We start from the raw sequence: 23,761 nt of genomic DNA, 5'->3' as shown, positions 1-23,761 counted from the left end.
CGAATAATGTGTCTCGAATCACTATTCACAGATTCTAGCTTGGACCGAACAATCTTTGACGGTTTTTTAACGTATTTGACAGCTGTCACACTGTACTAAAATTGTATTTAATTAGACAGTCACGTGACACCTGTCAAAATACGTCTTGTCTCCAATAATTCATCAAAACTATTCTAAACTGTGAAGAAAAATAAATATGATAAAAATAAAAATAATAATAAAAGAAAATTATTTTACGCTTAAATGAAAATTTTCCTTGATAGGGAAAATAACTGTCAAACTTATCAGTCAAATTTGTTTTTTTCTGGAACAATTTCCATATATTTAAATTTCCGGAAATTTTACATCCCTGTTTCGAAGACATATCATATGATCGTACGTGGCTAATGCAATGGAGTTGTCACGTGACGTTGTTAAGTTGCCCGGTTTTTTTGGAAAATGTTTGAATTTCGAAAATCATCTTCCACTGCCTTTATTAGTTTAGGATAACGGTAGATATGTGTGTCATGTCTTGAAAACTGCCAAAAATGCCATAATACGTTAAATGCATATACTTGGCATATTCTCAGATAAATACAAATTAATTTAAATTAGTCACATACAGGGATAAAATTAATGAAAAAATTTGTTTGATTTTGAAAGTTAGTTATTTCAAATAAACAAAACTAAAAGTCGAATCCCATAAGGGAACGTCCTAGAGTCTAGACAATGGTAACGAAAACTGTTTTTCCTTTTGTAGAAAGTGGCTGCGAAGCTGAATTTATCGATGCTCCCCCAAGAAACTCGTAAAGAAACTGGAAAGAAGTTTATGGTGATTGGTTTGTTGGCGAAAGGGGCTTAATAGAAGCAGCAAGATCCTGTTATCTAAAGTGTTTTCCTTATCCAACACACACGGTTCTTGAAACTGGATACAAGAAGCTGAAATGGGTCATGGTTCACGTAATATTTACTTGTTATTTTAGAAGACATTAACAGTTTCTAGTGCATCAAACTAATGTCAATTCCATCTTTACCCACGTATGATTCTTTCAGTTGCAATTTGTGTGGGTGAAACTATTTGCAATGTCAACACCAAACGATTTATTCTCTCTGCCCAACTACCATAACTTGTATCAATCTGCTGATTATAAACTGATGTAGTGGACCACCCATATTTTTGTTGTCTCCAGGAAATGTGCTTTGGATAATTACAAAAAAACAGATAAGCTGTAAGGAAAATATATCTGTGATTTTACTGAATTTTTAAAGTATCAGAGTGTTACAAATTTGTGTAGACTTTGATGAGAAAATGACAAATTAAAAATTGCAAATTGATCTTAGATTAGTCTAGAAATTCAGCTTCTATGGAAAAAAGGAGTTATCAACAGTCAGTTAGGTTAGAAACCTTTTTTCTTAATTAAATTGGAAATACTTTAAAAACTTTCAAATTCCTGTTAAGTTATCATAATATCCTTGAGGTGGCAGAATGTAAGCTTTACCAACGAAATTTAATATTACAACAATGTATTCCATATTGAGTTTCTCAATTTCAACGATCGTTCTTGTCAATGTAGGAGCATTTATTTATTGAGAAGAACCTCGTTAATTCTTCTTCTGACAATCATAAAAAATAATGTAAAAGCATGTACAATCAAGTGAAGGGCCCTTTCGTCCAGACAATGGAACGTAATGTTTTCCATTAGTCACACTTCTTTGTCAGTTGAAGTTTTCCCATGTAACGCCACTTCCTCCTGGTGAATCCGTCCGTGAAGTGTTTTTTTCATTTTCTTCACGCTTATTTGTACTGCAGAAGATATAAATACTGCTCGAGGAAGAAGCGAAATTATGTGCGAAACTGTTGTGAGATGCTTAACCTTTGCAATACCATAACTTGGTTATTTTTGGGAGTTTGGCCACCGGAAAAAGTCCAAAATGTTCCCCTTAAAGCCCTCTATCCATTCATGTTAACTAACTAGAGATCAGTTACCAAATGTTTACACGGTGTCTCAAAAATTGAGTTGTAAATGTCCTTTAGTTGTAGCAAAAGATGCTTAACCTTTGCAATACCATAACTCCATTATTTTTGGGAGTTTGGCTACGGGAAAATGTCCAAAATGTTCCCCTTAAAGTCCTCTATCCATTCCTGTTAACTAACTAGAGATCAGTTACCAAATGTTTACACGGTGTTTCAAAAATTGAGTTGTAAATGTCATTTTGTCGTAGCAAGAGATGCTTAACCTTTACAATACCATAACTTCGTTATTTTTGAGAGTTTGGCTACCGGAAAAAGTCCAAAATGTTCCCCTTAAAGCCCTCTATCCATTCCTGTTAACTAACTAGAGATCAGTTACCAAATGTTTACACGGTGTCTCAAAAAGTGAGTTGAAAATGTCATTTTGTCGTAGCAAGAGATGCTTAACCTTTGCAATACTATAACTCCGTTATTTTTGGGAGTTTGGCTACCGGAAAAAGTCCAAAATGTTCCCCTTAAAGCCCTCTATCCATTCCTGTTAACTAACTAGAGATTAGTTACCAAATGTTTACACGGTGTCTCAAAAATTGAGTTGTAAATGTTCTTTAGTTGAAGCAAGAGATGCTTAACCTTTGCAATACCATAACTTCGTTATTTTTGGGAGTAGGGCTACCGGAAAAAGTCCAAAATGTTCCCCTTAAAGCCCTCTATCCATTCCTGTTAACTAACTAGAGATAAGTTACCAAATGTTTACACGGTGTCTCAAAAATTGAATTGTATATGTCCTTTTGTCGTAGCAAATGATGCTTAACCTTTGCAATACCATAACTTCGTTATTTTTGGGAGTTTGGCTACCGGAAAATGTCCAAAATGTTCCCCTTAAAGCCCTCAATCCATTCCTATTAACTAACTAGAGATAAGTTACCAAATGTTTACACGGTGTCTCAAAAATTGAGTTGTAAATGTCATTTTGTCGTAGCAAAACAAGCTTAACTTTTGCAATACCATAACTCCGTTATTTTTGGGAGTTCGGCTACCGGAAAAAGTCCAAAATGTTCCCCTTAAAGCCCTCAATCCATTCCTGTTAACTAACTAGAGATAAGTTACCAAATGTTTACACGGTGTCTCAAAAATTGAGTTGTAAATGTCATTTTGTCGTAGCAAAAGATGCTTAACCTTTGCAATACCATAACTCCGTTATTTTTGGGAGTTGGACTACCGGAAAAAGTCCAAAATGTTCCCCTTAAAGCCCTCTATCCATTCCTGTTAACTAACTAGAGATCAGTTACCAAATGTTTACACGGTGTCTCAAAAATTGAATTGTAAATGTCCTTTAGTTGTAGCAAGAGATGCTTAACCTTTGCAATATCATAACTCCGTGATTTTTGGGAGTTTGGCTACCAGAAAAAATCCAAAATGTTCCCCTTAAAGCCCTCTATCCATTCCTGTTAACTGACTAGAGATCAGTTACCAAATGTTTACACGGTGTCTCAAAAATTGTGCTGTAAATGTCATTTTGTCGTAGCCAGACATGCTTAACTTTTGCAATACCATAACTCCGTTATTTTTGGGAGTTGGACTACCGGAAAAAGTCCAAAATGTTCCCCTTAAAGCCCTCTATCCATTCCTGTTAACTAACTAGAGATCAGTTACCAAATGTTTACACGGTGTCTCAAAAATTGAGTTGTAAATGTACTTTAGTTGTAGCAAGAGATGCTTAACCTTTGCAATACCATAACTCCGTTATTTTTGGGAGTTCGACTACGGGAAAAAGTCCAAAATGTTCCCCTTAAAGCCCTCTATCCATTCCTGTTAACTAACTAGAGATCAGTTACCAAATGTTTACACGGTGTCTCAAAAATTGAGTTGTAAATGTCCTTTTGTCGTAGCAAGAGGTGCTTAACCTTTGCAATACCATAACTCCGTTATTTTTGGGAGTTTGGCTACCGGAAAAAGTCCAAAATGTTCCCCTAAAAGCCCTCAATCCATTCCTGTTAACTAACTAGAGATAAGTTACCAAATGTTTACACGGTGTCTCAAAAATTGAGTTGTAAATGTCCTTTTGTCGTAGCAAGAGGTGCTTAACCTTTGCAATACCATAACTTCGTTATTTTTGGGAGTTTGGCTACCGGAAAAAGTCCAAAATGTTCCCCTTAAAGCCCTCTATCCATTCCTGTTAACTAACTAGAGATTAGTTACCAAATGTTTACACGGTGTCTCAAAAATTGAGTTGTAAATGTCCTTTTGTCGTAGCAAGAGGTGCTTAACCTTTGCAATACCATAACTCCGTTATTTTTGGGAGTTTGGCTACCGGAAAAAGTCCAAAATGTTCCCCTAAAAGCCCTCAATCCATTCCTGTTAACTAACTAGAGATAAGTTACCAAATGTTTACACGGTGTCTCAAAAATTGAGTTGTAAATGTCCTTTTGTCGTAGCAAGAGGTGCTTAACCTTTGCAATACCATAACTTCGTTATTTTTGGGAGTAGGGCTACCGGAAAAAGTCCAAAATGTTCCCCTTAAAGCCCTCTATCCATTCCTGTTAACTAACTAGAGATTAGTTACCAAATGTTTACACGGTGTCTCAAAAATTGAGTTGTAAATGTTCTTTAGTTGAAGCAAGAGATGCTTAACCTTTGCAATACCATAACTTCGTTATTTTTGGGAGTTTGGCTACTGGAAAAAGTCCAAAATGTTCCCCTTAAAGCCCTCTATCCATTCCTGTTAACTAACTAGAGATCAGTTACCAAATGTTTACACGGTGTCTCAAAAATTGAGTTGCAAATGTACTTTAGTTGTAGCAAGAGATGCTTAACCTTTGCAATACCATAACTTCGTGATTTTTGGGAGTTTGGCTACCGGAAAAAGTCCAAAATGTTGCCCTTAAAGCCCTCTATCCATTCCTGTTAACTAACTAGAGATCAGTTACCAAATGTTTACACCACGATGTCTCAAAAATTGAGTTGTAAATGTCATTTTGTCGTAGCAAGAGATGATTAACTTTGCAATACCATAACTTCGTTATTTTTGGGAGTTTGTCTAACGGAAAATGTCCAAAATGTTCCCCTTAAAGCCCTCTATCCATTTCTGTTAACTAACTAGAGATCAGTTACCAAATGTTTACACGGTGTCTCAAAAATTGTGTTGTAAATGTCATTTTGTCGTAGCCAGACATGCTTAACTTTTGCAATACCATAACTTCGTTATTTTTGGGAGTTTGGCTTCGGGAAAAAGTTCCAAAATGTTCCCCTAAAAGCCCTCAATCCATTCCTGTTAACTAACTAGAGATCAGTTACCAAATGTTTACACGGTGTCTCAAAAATTGAGTTGTAAATGTACTTTAGTTGTAGCAAGAGATGCTTAACCTTTGCAATACCATAACTCCGTTATTTTTGGGAGTTTGGCTACCGGAAAATGTCCAAAATGTTCCCCTTAAAGCCCTCTATCCATTCATGTTAACTAACTAGAGATAAGTTACCAAATGTTTACACGGTGTCTCAAAAATTGAATTGTATATGTCCTTTTGTCGTAGCAAATGATGCTTAACCTTTGCAATACCATAACTCCGTGATTTTTGGGAGTTTGGCTACCGGAAAAAGTCCAAAATGTTCCCCTTAAAGCCCTCTATCCATTCCTGTTAACCAGTTGTGAGTGATTAGTTACTAAACGTGTACAGGATGTCCCAAGTTAATAACGTAAATTGAATGACTTGACTGACCAAAATTTTAGTGTACGTTTCCACTGAATCCAGAATAACTTGGCTATTTGAAACATTTACTTAATAACAGTAATAGTACAAAAAGTAGCTAATGAATTGGGCTATCACGTGACATTGAATAACTACCCATAAGTTTCGAGGTTTGGGAGCTACAGGACGTCAAAATTGTAAAAAATTTCAACTAAAACCGTTTCAAAAGGTGTTGTAATTGACGATCAAAGGAAGCTTGTACGTTGTTTTTTAATGAGGCTATCCCGTTTAATTACCATTCCTAGACTGGAAAGCGTTATAAACCGAAGACAGTAGTCGGTTGTGCTGTTGCACGTGTCGGTTTCGGTGATAAATCTAAACAAACCCTGTTTCAAAGCACCGCCAGTTAAAAATACGACAAAATACTAATAAAATCAAACCTTTGTTTGGTTCTTGCTAGAAAGTCGAGAAAATGCTGTAATTTTCGGAAATTCACTCTAAATTTCAGTTCTTTTGTTGGGAACTCGTTGCCCCAAGAATTCCGTCTCTAAAACTTGCACAATACAAAATTCCTAAATAGCAAACAAAGGGCAGTTCCCCAGATTTCGATTAGGTCCCTCTCTTACATGTCGTAGGTTAGTCGTTGGATGGAAGAGCTATAGAAGATGGAATGATTGGAGTAGGGCAAGTTCATTCTTTTGCATCCACCTAAGCAAACATCGATGATTTTAATCACCCACCCCTTCTGCCTAGGAAATCGAGCCATCAGGGGGATGTTATTATGAATACGTCCTATTTAACAACAGATGCGTTCCTGGTTCTTTTTTCGATGATGCAGGAGCCCTATTTTTTCCTTTTTTCCCCTTTTTTCCGAGCACGCTAAGTTAATTGCTTGCATTCAGTATGCGGAGATTTTTTAGTTCGTCCCTCTTCAGAAATATGTTGAAATTTCACGTGGAATGAATTATTTAAATGGATGAGACGGTATGGTTTTTAATGACGCACAAGAGAATAAAAAGTAGTTTTAATGCAATTTGTAACACCCTGTAACTCGATAATTTGATGAGCTATAGGGTGTTTTTTTTTTTACTGGTTGGTAGCCCAAAGTGTCCTCTTTTGACCACCCTGTAAGCGCCAATCACTGTCCCTCGAAAAAGTGCGTAAAAACAAAATGGCGTCAAAAGTGTCAAAAACAGTAAATTTCCAAAAAGTTGGTCAACTTTCATCACCCAGTAACTCGATAATTTGATGAGCTATAGGGTGGTTTTTTTTTACTGGTTGGTAGCCCAAAGTGTCCCCTTTTGACCACCCTGTAAGCGCCAATTACTGTCCCACGAAAAAGTGCGTAAAAACAAAATGGCGTCAAAAGTGACAAAAACAGCAAATTTCCAAAAAGTTGGTCAACTTTGATCACCCTGTAACTCGGTTATTTGATGCGCTACAGAGTGGTTCTTTTTACTGTTTGGTAGCCCAAAGTGTCCTCTTTTGACCACCCTGTAAGCGCCAATCACTGTCCCACAAAAAAGTGTTTCAAAACAAAAATGGCGTCAAAAGTGACAAAAACAGTAAATTTCCAAAAAGTTGGTCAACTTTGATCACCCTGTAACTCGGTTATTTGATGAGCTATAGGGTGGTTTTTTTTACTGGTTGGTAGCCCAAAGTGTCCTCTTTTGACCACCCTGTAAGCGCCCATTACTGTCCCACGAAAAAGTGCTCAAAAACAAAATGGCGTCAAAAGTGACAAAAACAGTAAATTTCCAAAAAGTTGGTCAACTTTGATCACCCTGTAACTCGGTTATTTGATGAGCTATAGGGTGGTTCTTTTTACTGGTTGGTAGCCCAAAGTGTCCTCTTTTGACCACCCTGTAAGCGCCAATCACTGTACCACGAAAAAGTGCGTAAAAACAAAATGGCGTCAAAAGTGTCAAAAACAGTAAATTTACAAAAAGTTGGTCAACTTTGATCACCCTGTAACTCGGTTATTTGATGCGCTATAGGGTAGTTCTTTTTACTGGTTGGTAGCCCAAAGTGTCCTCTTTTGACCACCCTGTAAGCGCCAATCACTGTCCCACGAAAAAGTGCTTAAAAACAAAATGGCGTCAAAAGTGACAAAAACAGTAAATTTACAAAAAGTTGGTCAACTTTGATCACCCTGTAACTCGGTTATTTGATGAGCTATAGGGTGGTTTTTTTTTACTGGTTGGTAGCCCAAAGTGTCCTCTTTTGACCACCCTGTAAGCGCCAATCACTGTCCCACGAAAAAGTGCTTAAAAACAAAATGGCGTCAAAAGTGACAAAAACAGTAAATTTCCAAAAAGTTGGTCAACTTTGATCACCATGTAACTCGGTTATTTGATGAGCTATAAGGTGTTTTTTTTTTTTCTGGTTGGTAGCCCAAAGTGTCCTCTTTTGACTACCCTGTAAGCGCCAATCACTGTACCACGAAAAAGTGCGTAAAAACAAAATGGCGTCAAAAGTGTCAAAAACAGTAAATTTACAAAAAGTTGGTCAACTTTGATCACCCTGTAACTCGGTTATTTGATGCGCTATAGGGTAGTTCTTTTTACTGGTTGGTAGCCCAAAGTGTCCTCTTTTGACCACCCTGTAAGCGCCAATCACTGTACCACGAAAAAGTGCGTAAAAACAAAATGGCGTCAAAAGTGTCAAAAACAGTAAATTTACAAAAAGTTGGTCAACTTTGATCACCCTGTAACTCGGTTATTTGATGCGCTATAGGGTAGTTCTTTTTACTGGTTGGTAGCCCAAAGTGTCCTCTTTTGACTACCCTGTAAGCGCCAATCACTGTATTACGAAAAAGTGCTTAAAAACAAAATGGCGTCAAAAGTGACAAAAACAGTAAACTTCCAAAAAGTTGGTCAACTTTGATCACCCTGTAACTCGGTTATTTGATGAGCTATAGGGTGGTTCTTTTTACTGGTTGGTAGCCCAAAGTGTCCTCTTTTGACCACCCTGTAAGCGCCAATCACTGTACCACGAAAAAGTGCGTAAAAACAAAATGGCGTCAAAAGTGTCAAAAACAGTAAATTTACAAAAAGTTGGTCAACTTTGATCACCCTGTAACTCGGTTATTTGATGAGCTATAGGGTGGTTCTTTTTACTGGTTGGTAGCCCAAAGTGTCCTCTTTTGACCACCCTGTAAGCGCCAATCACTGTACCACGAAAAAGTGCGTAAAAACAAAATGGCGTCAAAAGTGTCAAAAACAGTAAATTTACAAAAAGTTGGTCAACTTTGATCACCCTGTAACTCGGTTATTTGATGAGCTATAGGGTGGTTCTTTTTTCTGGTTGGTAGCCCAAAGTGTCCTATTTTGAGTCTTTTTTTGTCCCAACTGTCAAATTTGGCTCCATGGAGGTGTAAACACAACTTTACATTGCATTTTCTCAAAGAAACACATCTGTTTGACATTTTATAGTTTTAGGTAACTGCTGAGTGAGTTTGGACAGTTATGACAGCTGTCACGTGACTCAAGCAAAGTATTAAAGTATTCCTTAACGTCCCAACTGTCAAATTTGGCTCCATGGAGCTGTAAACACTACTTACAGTGCAATTTTTCAAATGTACATCTATTTGGCATTTTATGCTTTCAGGTAACTGGTGAGTGAGTTTGGACAGTTATGACAGCTGTCACGTGACTCAAACAAAGTATTAAAGTATTTCCTTAACGTCCCCACTGTCAAATTTGGCTCCATGGAGCTGTAAACACTACTTACAGTGCAATTTTTCAAAGAAACAATCTGTTTGGCATTTTATAGTTTCAGGTCACTGTTGACTGATTTTGGACAGTTATGACAGCTGTCACGTGTCTCAAGCAAAGTTTTAAAGTATTCCTTAACGTCCCAACTGTCAAATTTGGCTCCATGGAGGTGTAAACACAACTTACAGTGTAATTCCCCAAATGTACACATCTGTTTGGCATTTTATAGTTTCAGATAACTGGTGAGTGAGTTTGGACAGTTATGGCAGCTGTCACGTGACTCAAGTAATGTTTTAAAGTATTCCTTAACGTCAAAACTGTCAAATTTGGCTCCATGATGCTGTAAACACAACTTTACAGTGCAATTTCTCAAATGTACACATCTATTTGGCATTTTATAGCTTCAGATAACTGGTGACTGAGTTTGGACAGTTATGACAGGTGTCACGTGACTCAAGCAACGTATAAAACTGTTCCTTAACGTCAAAACTGTAAAATTTGGCTCCATGAAGCTGTAAACAGAACTTTACAGTGCAATTCCTCAAATGTACGCATCTATTTGGCATTTTACACTTTCAGGTAACTGGTGAGTGACTTTTGACAGTTACGTAAGTACTCCTTTACGTCACAACTGTCAAATTTGGCTGCATAGCGTTGTAAAGACTACTAGTTGACTACTTACTGCTAGAATGAGCAGTTTTTTTCCATTTCACGACAAATTGTCGATGCTAACTTCCGAACATAGTAGGTCCAAGGAACAAAACGTGACATCTTGATTGGGGCAGCATCTGCAGGCATAGTGCGTGCCTCTTATTTATTATTTTCCATTATCCTTGTTGGCATCTTCGCGAATTGTTTGCCAGACGTCAAGGCGTATATACGAGTTTTCCCAATTTTCTTCGGCCTACTTTTCCATGTTCGGCGAAAAAAGTCAATTACACGCTAGAAGCCAGGAAATCGACTTTCAAACGAAATTCGTGACTGAGAAGATACACGTATTAGGCTTACAAATAATGATTATCCAGAAGAAACTAGTCTAGGGTACATTAGAACATTGTAAAGGGTTTTTCTGAGTTTTCCAAGCAAACTTTCATTGTTTTTGACAAAATCTCTGTGCAGTATTCCACCAGATTCCCAAAATTTCTGTCTATAGGGAGTGTATTATTCAGCAGGAGTAATTCTGGTGATAAATAGCCATAAGGGTCCCCCCTTATGACTCAGCTTTTGTCTTTTATGGTAACATTAGGACCCTTTACCCAGCAGAATTGTGCCAGCTGGCGATCGATTGCACTTCTACACCTCCACGAATTTCAAGTTATTTTTTCTGTACCGTTTACAATAACAACGGAAAAGATAGCATGACCGTTTTATCTATTATCTCTCGAGTTTGGTCTTCAGGCCGCGTTTCAGTCAATATTGGGTTTGCTCCTTTATCGCTCGCGCTGTCAAAAGGTGCCCATTATGAGCAACAATGTCGTAAAATCATTTTTATATGGCCCCCGTAAAGATATCTAGGCTTTATGGCCTTTTTCTTGTTACGTCAACCCCTTTTTTCGTCCTCTGGACGAATTTAAATTGCGTCCCATTAAAACAGGACAAAATTCTGAGCAAGCAAAAAGCTGACGAGACATTTTCAAAGTCCAAAACCGTCTGCATTGTTTGTTTTTTTTGGGACTTAAAGACAATCGGTCTTCAGCTGGTCCCTCGTATAAATTTTCAGGTTGTTTGATCGGTTTTTACTAGGACAGGACCGTTCTAGCCCCAAGAAACTAACCCTAAATTTGAAATTGTTACTTGGCACACTTAATATTTTTATAATAAGAATATTTCATCAGATTATACAAAATATTTTGCTAAAAAATTGCTCAATTTTAACTATTAAAATCAAAGACGCCAACCTGAAACTGGTTTCAACTGAACGTTTTATGGTTGAAAGTGACACTGCAACGATTTAAAATCGAAAAAGGTTGTAAATTTGTTTATTTTTTCCTCGAACACCCTGTGTGTTTTATTATAATAATTTTATATTATAAAGTTTTGCCGTTTTAGACAATTTGATAGAAACATCAAAAAATGGGCAGAAAAACCATGCCAGGAAATGGTTAAACAAAAACTGTTTTAAAACCACCGTCAAGCTGTAGAGTGTATTGAATATAGTTGTTAAACATTTCTGAAGACTGATTTCACTGTATCGCTTTATGGTGTTTTTTTTTGGTTGTTAGATAGGAAATTTAATGGGGATTCCAAAAATGTGCTTAAAACTGTAATTTTCTCACTCCAAGTGGGTTTTACAAGCGATTTTGTCTTTGACTGTCCTTTCAAACTGTCTTTCTGGCAGTTGAAACTTTAACACCGCTTTTCTCTCTGACTGTACCAAATTTTGTGGCGTTTTTTGAGTTTATTAGATAGGAAATTTAATGGGGATTCCAAAAATGTGCTTAAAACTGTCATTTTCTCACTACAAGTGGGTTTTACAGTCAATTTTGTCCCTGACTGTATTTTCAAACTGTGTTTCTGGCAGCTAAAACTTTGACACTGCTTTTCTCCCTGACTGTACCACATTTAATGGTGTTTTTTCAGGTTATTAGATAGGAAATTTAATGGGGATTCCAAAAATGTGCTTAAAACTGTAATTTTCTTACTCTAAGTAGGTTTTACAAGTGATTTTGTTCCTGACTGTATTTTCAAACTGTGTTTCTGACTGCAAAAATTTTGACACTGCTTTTCTCTCTGACTGTACCAAATTTTGTGGTGTTTTTTCAGGTTGTTAGATAGGAAATTTAATGGGGATTCCAAAAATGTACTTAAAACTGTAATTTTCTCACTCTAAGTAGGTTTTACAAGTGATTCTGTCCCTGACTGTCGTTTCAAACTGTGTTTCTGGCAGCTAAACCTTTGACACTGCTTTTCTCTCTGACTGTACCAAAGTTGTTGGTATTTTTTCAGGTTGTTAGATAGGAAAATTAATGTGGATTCCAAAAATGTGCTTAAAACTGTCATTTTCTCCCTCCAAGTGGGGTTTACAGACAATTTTGTTCCTGATTGTATTTTCAAACTGTGTTTCTGGCAGCTAAAATTTTGACACCTCTTTTCTCTGTGACTGTACCAAATTTGGTGGTGTTTTTTCAGGTTATTAGATAGGAAATTTAATAGGGTTTCCAAAAATGTGCCTCAAACTGTCATTTTCTGACTCTAAGTAGGTTTTACAAGTGATTCTGTCCCTGACTGTCCTTTCAAACTGTGTTTCTGGCAGCTCAAATTTTGACACCACTTTTCTCCCTGACTGTACCAAATTTTGTAGTGTTTTTTCAGGTTGTTAGATAGGAAAATTAATAGGGATTCTAAAAATGTGCTTAAAACTGTCATTTTCTCACTCCAAGTGGGTTTTACAGAAGATTTTGCCTCTGACTGTCCTTTCAAACTGTGTTTCTGACAGTTCAAACTTTGACACCGCTTTTCTCCCTAACTGTACCAAATTTTGTAATGTTTTTTGAGTTTATTAGATAGGAAATTTAATGAGGATTCCAAAAATATGCTTAAACCAGCCATTTTCTTACTTCAAGTGGGTTTTACAAGATTTTGTGTCTGACTGTTTTTTCAAAGTGTGTTTCTGAGGGTAAAACCGATTTGGAGTAATAAAATGACCGGTTTAAGCACATTTTTGGAATCCTTATGAAATTTCCTATCCAATAACCTAAAAAAAAACACCACAAAATTTAGTACAGTCTGGGAGAAAAGGGGTGTTAAAGTTTGAACTGCCAGAAGCACAGTTGGAAAAGACAGTCAGAGGCAAAATCTTCTGTAAAACCCACTTGCAGTGAGAAAATGAGTGTTTTAAGAACATTTTGGGAATCCTCATTAAATTTCCTATCCAATAACTACAAAAAACACTACAAAATTTGGTACAGTCAGGGAGAAAAACGGTGTCAAAATTAATTTTGTAAAAAAAAACAGCTTGTCAACTATTTAAAATAATCATTGAGCTGTAAAGTGACTTAATAAACGTTTTAATTATTCAAGGTTAGGTTAGGTTACAAACGTTCGCAGCGCCATTTGCAACGTTTCGTAAAACTAAAGTTTCTACAACCTTCAATCTACCAACCAAATTTGACTAAAAATGAACTAAACCAAATTGGGTGTTTTTGAGATACTTGCAGATCATGACAATGAAGTTCTGGGGTTTCTGAGGTAACCACAGAATGTAAGGAACTCATCTGAGATTGGCAAGAAAACTCTTCTTTGACAAGGAACATTCTACAGCTTTTCCTATACCAAGCAAATTTTGTTTTGTTTAGTTCTGGTACTAATCAGGCACTGGAAAAATAACTTAAGAGTAGGACGAATTGACAAGTTTCCGGTACATTCTGGGAAAATTCAGGCTATATATCGCTTTTTGAGCACGTACCTAGAGCCATTAATGAGCCCCCAAATTCTCTTTCGACTGTACCTCCATGTGCTGAATCTTGATGTGATCGTTCTATTTGCATCTATATTGTACTTAGTTATAGTTTTCTCCATATTCTGTTTGATTTTACGTGTAATCTTTGGAAATCATCCATCACTATGTAATTTAGTCAAATTTCCTCGCTCCAGACATATAAATCATTCCTGTTTGACGAAAAGGCTTCTGAATATGTGTACATTCCATTTTCAGCCAAATGGAAAAGGTCTTGGAATGATAAATCCAGTGAGTGCAACGTTTAAACGAGTTTACTCTCGTTCTCTAAATCAAAAACAACTTTTTGCATGATAGTGCCCCAGGGACCCAAACCGAAATTTAATGCGGTCCTGTGTGTGTCGAATTTTAAATTTTCTCTGTCTTTCGGTCTTTTTTAATGGCCATGGGAATAAGTGACATTTCGTCTGGTTGATGGAAAAATGGTTCTTGTACTTTAGCGCCCTGGAATAGTAAACAAACGTCGAATGTATAGTTTTTCGTTGACGATCCGTCGAGTGATCTCGTTTATGACACACCGTGCATTCAGAGTGTAAATATTTTTCTTCACTCACACGACTTTGAACGTGTACAGTTTGTTTTATACCAGGAAAAAGCTAAGCCAGGGGCCCCAATCACTCATACACATCGATATTCTGTCTATTTACGCTTTCTATTCCTACAGGAACCAGAAACAACATTGGTTATCTGGAATTACCATTTTCTGAAGTCATTTTTTGGTGTTAATGGTTTTTGTTTCTTGACTTGATGTGACAAAATCTATTATTCGACACCTATTTTTCATACTTTCTGAATAGTAACAAAAACTTCTGAACAGTCACATCTGTTTTGCTTAGTAATGTCAACGAAAACGACATTACAGTCAGTCCTACAGCATTTGCGAGAAACTCGATTGCCTATAAAGCCTAGTTTATAAAAGAAATTTTAACTTTAGCTGTAACTTTAGCATTAGTAATAAATTTAGTATTAACCCTAAAAAAAAGGGTGTTTATAAAACCCTTAATTTAACCATACAGTTTTCTGAAAGGTAACCTAACTTTACTGTTATTTTTTTCAAGTTTTGTTGCCTAATGCCACATTACTGCACTAAATCAATAGCAAAAGGATATTCTTTGAATTTCTGTTTAGAAATTTCATAAATAAAGCAAAAATTCAATCTTAAAGGAAGTTTAAACATTGGAGATTTAACTTTAGTATTAACTGTAAGAAAATTTAGAATTTTATGTAAAACCAAGATCAGCAGTTACAGCTAAAGTTAAAATTTGAGTTAAATTTACAGTTAAAGTTAAATTTTGTTTATGAACATCACAATTTAAAACCACTACCTCTATTCTTAATGCTAATACTAAAGTTAATGCTAAAGTTAAATTTTGTTTTATAAACCAGGCTTAACATCCTATAAAAACCACAATTTTCCAGAATGTCCATTAATATTCTACGTGGACTAAAAAATTAAGTCTTTTAAAGATTTTTGCAGGTTTCCATCGGTTACGATCTTCTTCAGGGAGTTTATTTGAAGTCTTTAAATAGGTTAAAACCAATTTTGACCTTAAATACCTTAGAAACAGTTAACAATTTGCAGGGCACATTTTAGGTAGTTGAATGGCCCTAACCTAGCACTATCACGTGACATAATAATATACAAGGTGTCTCATTTGAAATAACCCAGTTACGTCACTTTGAACACCCCGAAGACACTTTTTTATAAGTTTTTACAACAAATTATAGTAACTAAACAATGCTAATTTTGACAGCTCGGAACTTGCTTATTTTGACAGTTACAGCATTCTAGTTTTGACCGTTAAGTAGCCCTTGCAGTCCTCTTTCATTTCCCTATTAGAGTGTTGTGGTAAATATAACAATTAGGGAGCTATTGTAGCGAAAACCCTAAAATAATATTAATTTAACAATGTTAATTTTGATAGCCCGTAACTTGCTTATTTTGACAGTTACAGCATTCTAGTTTTGACTATAATGTAGCCCTTGCAGTCCTGTTTCATTTTCCTATTAGAGTGTTGTGGTAAATATAACAATTAGGGAGCTATTGTAGCGAAAACCCTAAAATAATATTAATTTAACAATGTTATTTTTGACAGCTCGGAACTTGCTTATTTTGACAGTTACAGCATTCTAGTTTTGCCCGTTATGTAGCCCTTGCAGTCCTCTTTCATTTTCCTATTAGAGTATTGTGGTAAATGTAACAATTAGGGAGCTATTGTAGGGAAATCCCTTAAAAAATAGTAATTTAACAATGTTAATTTTGACAGCTCGGAACTTGCTTATTTTGACAATTACAACGCTCTAGTTTTGACAGTTAAGTAGCCCTTGCAGTCCCCTTTCATTTCCCTATTAGAGTGTTGTGGTAAATGTGACAATTAGGGAGCTATTGTAGGGAAAACTCTTAAGTAATATTAATTTAACAATGTTAATTTTGACAGCTCGGAATTTGCTTATTTTGACAGTTACAGCATTCTAGTTTTGACCGTTATGTAGCCCTTGCAGTCCTCTTTCATTTCCCTATTAGAGTGTTGTGGTAAATATAACAATTAGGGAGCTATTGTAGCGAAAACCCTTAAATAATAGTAATGTAACAATGTTAATTGACAGCTCGGAACTTGCTTATTTTGACAGTTACAGCATTCTAGTTTTGACTATTATGTAGTCCTTGCTGTTCTCTTTCGTTTCCCTATTAGAGTGTTGTGGTAAATGTAACAATTAGGGAGCTATTGTAGCGAAAACCCTTAAATAATAGTAATGTAACAATGTTAATTTTGACAGCTCGGAACTTGCTTATTTTGACAGTTACAGCATTCTAGTTTTGACTATTATGTAGCCCTTGCAGTCCTCTTTCGTTTCCCTATTAGAGTGTTGTGGTAAATGTGACAATTTGGGAGCTATTGTAGGGAAAACCCTTAAATAATAGTAATTGAACAATGTTAATTTTGACAGCTCGCAACTTGTTTATTTTGACAGTTACAGCATTCTAGTTTTGACCGTTATGTAGCCCTTGCAGTCCTTTTTCCTTTCCCTATTGAAGCGTTGTGGTAAATGTAACAATTAGGGGGCTATTGTAGGAAAACCCCTAAAATAATAGTAATTTAACAATGTTAATTTTGACAGCTCGGAACTTGCTTATTTTGACAGTTACAGCATTCTAGTTTTGACTATTATGTAGCCCTTGCAGTCCTCTTTCATTTCCCTATTAGAGTGTTGTAGTAAATGCAACAATTAGGGCGCTATTGTAGGGAAAACCCTAAAATAATATTAATTTAACAATGTTAATTTTGACAGCTCGGAACTTGCTTATTTTGACAGTTACAGCATTCTAGTTTTGACTATTATGTAGCCCTTGCAGTCCTCTTTCATTTCCCTATTAGAGTGTTGTAGTAAATGCAACAATTAGGGCGCTATTGTAGGGAAAACCCTAAAATAATATTAATTTAACAATGTAAATTTTGACAGCTCAGAACTTGCTTATTTTGACAGTTACAGCATTCTAGTTTTGACTATTATGTAGCCCTTGCAGTCCTCTTTCATTTCCCTATTAGAATGTTGTAGTAAATGCAACAATTAGGGCGCTATTGCAAGGAAAACCCTACAATAATATTAACTTAACAATGTTAATTTTGACAGCTTGGAAGTTACTTATTTTGACAGTTACAGCATTCTAGTTTTGACTATTATGTAGCCCTTGCTGTTCTCTTTCGTTTCCCTATTAGAGTGTTGTGGTAAATGTAACAATTAGGGAGCTATTGTAGCGAAAACCCTTAAATAATAGTAATGTAACAATGTTAATTTTGACAGCTCGGAACTTGCTTATTTTGACAGTTACAGCATTCTAGTTTTGACCAGTTTAGAGTGTCGTAGTAAATGTAACAATTAGGGCGTTATTGTAGATTAGAAGAGCAATATTTAAACAGCCCCTTAGGTCCTTCCAAAATAAATTGATGACTGTACTTTGGCGGGTCTGGTCCTGCAGAAACCAAAAGAATTCTATACAATTTCATTCGTTTTTTTCCAGTTAAAAATGAAATCCAGGTTTCAAAATGAAATTAAGTGGACTCTCCGTATTACGAAGGAACCTAGCTAGCTTCTTGAAATACCACTGTTCTGTAATTGTTGATTAATCAATTAATTGGCATTTTATCGCACGATTTATGCGCTTTACCGCTTAAACCACAGTTAATTAATTCAGCTCAAAGTGCTTGGGTCATCAGAACTTGAAACGCAGTTTACTGATGAGAACGTCTCGCCAGTTCCGTCATATTTACCATAATTATGCATAAGAGAAGCAGAACAAAGAAAGAACCGTCCGTGCAAACACTCTTTCTCGTTATTTTCGAGATATCGACGACTTCAAAGTCGGCAACTGCTGTTTTCTCAAGTGCAGAAAAAAAACAATGCAACGTCGGATGATGGACAGGAATAAAGATCAAAAGATGTTTTGATTTTGACGGTTGCTAATGCCTTTGAGTAAACTGTTTTGCTATTTTTAAAGTCGTTCTTCTACTGCTACAATCTTCTGGTTTGGTTATCATAAATCGCCCAAATCTGATGACAAACTGATTAATGGCATAGACCCAAACCAGAGAGAAAAACAACCAGAAATTCTGAATGGTTTTAATGAGTTTTTTGACTCTTATGGGTCGCCATTCCCTTATTTATGGCATCCGTGTCTTTACTCGATTTCGCGGCTTTGAAGTGGAATAATAAATGCACCAGGTACCCGAGAAAGCTTAATTTGTCCCATTTTTGGGGATTATCTCTGGTGACCGTAAATTTTCGCATTCCCTACCGACTTACCATCAGAAACTGATCATCTAAACACATTTGCAATTTAATTAGTTATTCTCAGGTAAAAACCATTGAAGCTGGGGCAGCTGCAGCAAATTCTAAGCTTGGACCGTGGGTTGTCAGGTAAAAGCAGTTGGATTATTGCAAGAGGGCATTTAATATCGATAAATTTGTCAGATATTGAATCGTTAAGTTTAATTACCATCTAGGGTCGGCGGTTAACGTAAAAGGAAACTGGAAGTTGTGCTCGTCTGGCCTGAAGCAACTTTTCAGTAATTTCAAGGGCAAACTTTGCACTGTGTAAGCTACTAGGATAGTATTCCATCACTTACAACCCTAAAATTGAGCTTAAAACTGAAAATGGCTGGTGAAAAACTTACAGTACAGATTTGTATCACTGGGACTGTCCCTAAAAAAGATATTAGTGTTTTCAAACTTTATGAAGATCGTTTGTAGTATTGGAGAAAGGTACCTGACAACATACCAAAATAAGTTTAAAAATTCCTTAGAGAAGATGTCAAAACAGATCTGAGAGATTGTTAAAAGCAGCCTTCTCTGGAGATAACTTACTTGAAGAGGAAAATGGATGAAAACGTTTGAAAAGGAAAGCCTAATCTCTTGGAGAACTTGCAAATACATAAGAGTGATATGTAAAAAGCTTATTGCTGAAGATAACATTAGACACTCTAGAGATAGGTGAAAATTCTGAAAACCTTGTTGAAACATGGAAAATCATAAAAAGCAAATTACAGGGTTATGTTTGATTGTCGGCTCCTGACGACCACCAAAGGCTTTAGAACGTTTTCAAAGTTACATAACCAAATTCTACGTTTAATTCTGAACAATTTTGCTTTCTGTAAAAATTTTCGTATCTTTAACTGTTTTCGAGATATTTAAAAAAACTAGTTGCACATAGTAATTTAACCAAAGCTTTCGAAACGGACACTTAAATTTTCAAAGTTAAATAATTCCACCATTTTTTACCTTACAGGGTGCGTAAACCACTCAAAATAAAGCTCTTTCAGTCCTCTTTGCTGTCATACCAGTCACGTGACCCGATTTTGTAAAACGTATACAGGGTGTGGCAAATTACAGGGTCGTGTTGGTTTGTCTGCTCCTGACGACCACCAAAGGCTTTAGAACGTTTTCAAAGTTACATAGCCAGATTCTACGTTTAATTCTGAACAATTTTGCTTTCTTTCAAAATTTTCGTATCTTTAACCGTTTTCGCAATATTTAAAAAAACCAGTTGCACATGGTAATTTAACTAAAGCCTTTGAAATGGACACTTGAATTTTCAGAGTTAAATAACTCCACCATTTTTTACCTTACAGGGTGCGCAAACCACTCAAAATAAAGCTCTTTCAGTCCTCTTTGCTGTCATACCAGTCACGTGACACGTTCTTGTAAAATGCATACAGGGTGTGGCAAATTACAGGGTCGTGTTTGTTAGTCCTTGACAACAAGAGTTTGGCAGCATTTTCAAAGTTGAATATCTAATTTAATTATCCAAATAGTAGGCTAATCCCGAAATCAAAAGATTGAAAAAAAGACAGGAACTTCACAGCATTCTTTCTAGATTAAATCACCTTTTTTGAATACAATATCTAATCTACAAACAATATCATGGGTTGGTAACACTATTTCAATATAATGTATGCATATCTCAGATACGGATTTTCGATGTTGCCACATTAACTTTAGAAGAACACCCTGTATAAACTTAAAAAAAAAGTACTGTTTCCGCCCGGGATCGAACCGGGGACCTTCCGCGTGTTAGGCGGATGTGATAACCACTACACCACGGAAACACACACGTACACATTTGCTACAAAAGCTCCACATCCTTGTAGTAATTTTATTATTACATTTTCTGTAATGCTCTTCTTTGCGCCCTCTATACTATGAAACTACAACTAGTAATAACCACCAATTCCATTTCGTAACACTATTTAAAAAAAAAATTGTTACATGAAATTCATTCTGGCACGGTCCTGGACAAGGGACGCCAGACAGTCTGCACAATACTGTGGATAATCTGGAAATTTATGGAATAACAAGTTGTGCAGACCTAAATTGAAATTTACTATTCGCCGACGTCGGCTAATAGCCGATGGCCATGAAAGGTATTCGGTTTTTCTCTTGTGCGATAAAATGGAAGTTATACCCTCACTGTACAAGTTGGAAAATTGAATTTGTGCTTTGTGTGAAAAATTTCAACGGTTTGGCTGATTTACCCACTAGAAACACACACCAGGCTTTTAGGCCGTTAGTGACGTAACTTTACCCTTACTACACTAGGTCATAAATGTCAGCAATCGGAAATTACGACTTAGGGGGGGTGACTGCACCAAGTCTGCATATACTCAACCCCTAACTTTTGAACGCAGTTACAAGGGTTCGTCCCTTTTAATTGAATATATGGTTGACGAGACGCTATAATGCAATCTCAGACTCAACAGTCCGTAAAAATGTCATACAGCCAAACAATAGAAGAACCTGGTGGAAGTTGCATCAACTTTTAAAGAAGAAGCAACAGATTTAAAGAAAATTGATTGAAAACGGCTCTGAACTTGAGTGTAAAACCGCTGATAGCAGAAGACAGAAGATCAGAAACTGGTGGAAAACTAAAAAAACCAGCAGCACAGGAATTTCTTCAGTTGTGTGTTGTAGTTGTAAACTGACTAGGCATCAGAAATGAAGCTAATGATGCTAAAATTAAGTCCATCTTCACTCTACAACTGGTAACATCACTTGAAACTTTAAGTTTCCATTGTTTTTGAGTCAACTTTGCAGTATTTAAATCTAATTTTACTCTACAAAGAGATACTACAATTGAGATCAAAAGACTTGAAAAGTGTCTTGAATGAACAATTTTAAGTCAGCCAGACAGTTTTGTATTTTTATGAGTCAATTTTGCAGTGTTTCAAGTCTATTTTCCCTTTAAAACGGTAGTCAAAATACTTGAAAATTGTTTTGAAAGACGATTATCATAGTTTTTAAGTAAATTTTGCAGTGTTTGAGTCAATTTTTGTTATGTTTAAATAAAAAAAAACTTGGAAAATGTTTTGAATGTCCAATTTACAGTCAGCAAGACTGGTTTTAAGTGTTTTCAGTTTCCAAGATTGTTTTTGACTTAAATTGGTAGCGTTTAAGTCAATTTTTGCTTTGCCACTGTTCAAATTTAACTTGAAAAGTGTCTTGAAATTACTATTTTCAATCAACAAGACAGTTTTCTATGTTTATTAGTCAAACTGCAAGTCAATTTTCATTTTAAAACTGTTAAAACTGAAGTCAAAATATTTGAAAAGCGTCTTGAAAGTTCAATTTCACGTTTCTGAGACGACTTTCATTCTTTTTTAGTAAATTTTGCAGTGTTTGAGTCAAGTTTTGATATGAAACTGTTGAAACTTAAATAAAAACACTTGGAAAGTGTTTTGAACGTGCATGTTTTTGAGTCAATTTTTGCTTTACCACTGTTCAAACTTAGAAGACTTGAAAAATTTCTGAAAATTCTAATTTTCAATAAACAAGACAGTTTTTTATGTTTATAAGTCAATTTTGCAGTGATTTTCACTTTAAAATGTTAAAAATTCTTGAAATTCCAATGTTCAATCAACAAGAGAGTTTTCTATGTTTATAAGTCAATTTTGCAGTGTTTAAGTCTATTTTTACTCTACAACTGCTAAAAGTTAAGTCGAAATATTTGAAAAGTGTTTTGAAATTCTAATTTTAAGTTTCCAAGACAATTTTAAGTCATTTTTTGCTTTACTACTGTTCAAACTTAGAAGACTTGAAAAATTTCTGAAAGTTGTATTTTTCAATAAACAAGACAGTTTTTTATGTTTATAAGTCAATTTTGCAGTGTTTTTCACTTTAAAATGTTAAAAATTCTTGAAAAGTGTCTTGAAATTCCAATTTTCAATCAACAAGACAGTTTTCTATGTTTATAAGTCAATTTTGCAGTGTTTAAGTCTATTTTTACTCTACAACTGCTAATAGTTAAGTCAAAATGTTTAAAAAGTCTTTTGAAATTCTAATTTGTCCGTTCAAACGTTGCACTCACTGGATTTATCATTCCAAGACCTTTTCCATTTGGCTGAAAATGGAATGTACACATATTCAGCAGCCTTTTCGTCAAACAGGAATGATTTATATGTCTGGAGCGAGGAAATTTGACTAAATTACATAGTGATGGATGATTTCCAAAGATTACATAAAATCAAACAGAATATGGAGAAAACTATTACTAAATACAATAGATGCAAATAGAACGATCACATCAACATTCAGCACATGGAGGTACAGTCGAAAGAGAATTTGGGGGCTCATTAATGGCTCCAGGCACGTGCTCAAAAAGCGATATATAGCCTGAATTTTCCCAGAATGTACCGGAAACTTGTCAATTCGTCCTACTCTTAAGTTATTTTTCCAGTGCCTGATTAGTACTACAACTAAACAAAACAAAATTTGCTTGGTATAGGAAAAGCTGTAGAATGTTCCTTGTCAAAGAAGATTTTTCTTGCCAATCTCAGATGAGTTCCTTACATTCTATGGTTACCTCAGAAACCCCAGAACTTCATTGTCATGATCTGCAAGTATCTCAAAAACACCCAATTTGGTTTAGTTCATTTTCAGTCAAATTTGGTTGGTAGATTGAAGGTTGTAGAAAGCTTAGTTTTAACGAAACGTTACTCCAGCATACTCAGATGAGTTCCTTACATTCTATGGTTGTCTCAGAAACACCAGAAACGATCTGCAAGTACCTCCAAAACACCCAATTTGGTTTAGTTCATTTTCAGTCAAATTTGGTTGGTAGATTGAAGATTGTAGAAAGCTTAGTTTAAAAGAGGGTTTTTCCATTATTCTTAGAAGAGTTTCTTACATTCTATGGGTGCCTCAGAAATACCAGAAGTTCACTATCATGACCTGCAAGAACCTCATAAACACCCAACTTAGTTTTCTTCCTTTTTGGTGAAATTTGCTTGGTATATGAAAGGCTGTAGAAAGTTTAGTTTTAAAGGAGGGTTTGTCCACTTTTCTTAGATGCGTTCCTTACATTCTATAGTTGCCTCAGAAACCCCAGAAGTTCATTGCCATGATCTGCAAGTATCTCAAAAACACCCAATTTGGTTTAGTTCATTTTCAGTCAAATTTG

At 35.7% G+C, this 23,761-nt stretch overlaps 2 protein-coding genes and 1 non-coding gene across 6 annotated transcripts in view; 1 reads left to right on the top strand and 2 right to left on the bottom strand.

The window, feature by feature from the left end:
- The window catches only part of MEP-1 (zinc finger protein MEP-1), an 82,808-nt gene extending 81,663 nt beyond the window's left edge, over positions 1-1,145 (top strand). For both annotated transcript variants that reach the window (XM_081987963.1, XM_081987968.1), the window contains one exon: positions 740-1,145. Coding sequence is in view for 1 of the 2 variants with exons in the window: in XM_081987968.1 (XP_081844094.1) it covers positions 740-789 (50 nt within the window). In the remaining variant the exon portion in view is untranslated. The remainder of the gene's footprint in view (positions 1-739) is intronic.
- The window catches only part of LOC145734536 (tyrosine-protein kinase-like otk), a 72,831-nt gene that overhangs the window by 37,241 nt on the left and 11,829 nt on the right, over positions 1-23,761 (bottom strand). The window lies entirely within an intron of this gene.
- TRNAV-AAC (transfer RNA valine (anticodon AAC)) lies at positions 20,342-20,414 on the bottom strand. Its single transcript has one exon. It is a non-coding gene; the product is annotated as a tRNA-Val (tRNA).

Source organism: Ips typographus, linkage group LG10 (genome assembly GCF_016097725.1).
Source record: "Ips typographus isolate SLU linkage group LG10, UJ_Ityp_2.0, whole genome shotgun sequence".
NCBI lineage: Eukaryota > Metazoa > Arthropoda > Insecta > Coleoptera > Curculionidae > Ips > Ips typographus.
The sequence above is the reverse complement of the archived record's forward strand: the minus strand, read 5'-3'. Positions and strand labels throughout refer to the sequence as shown.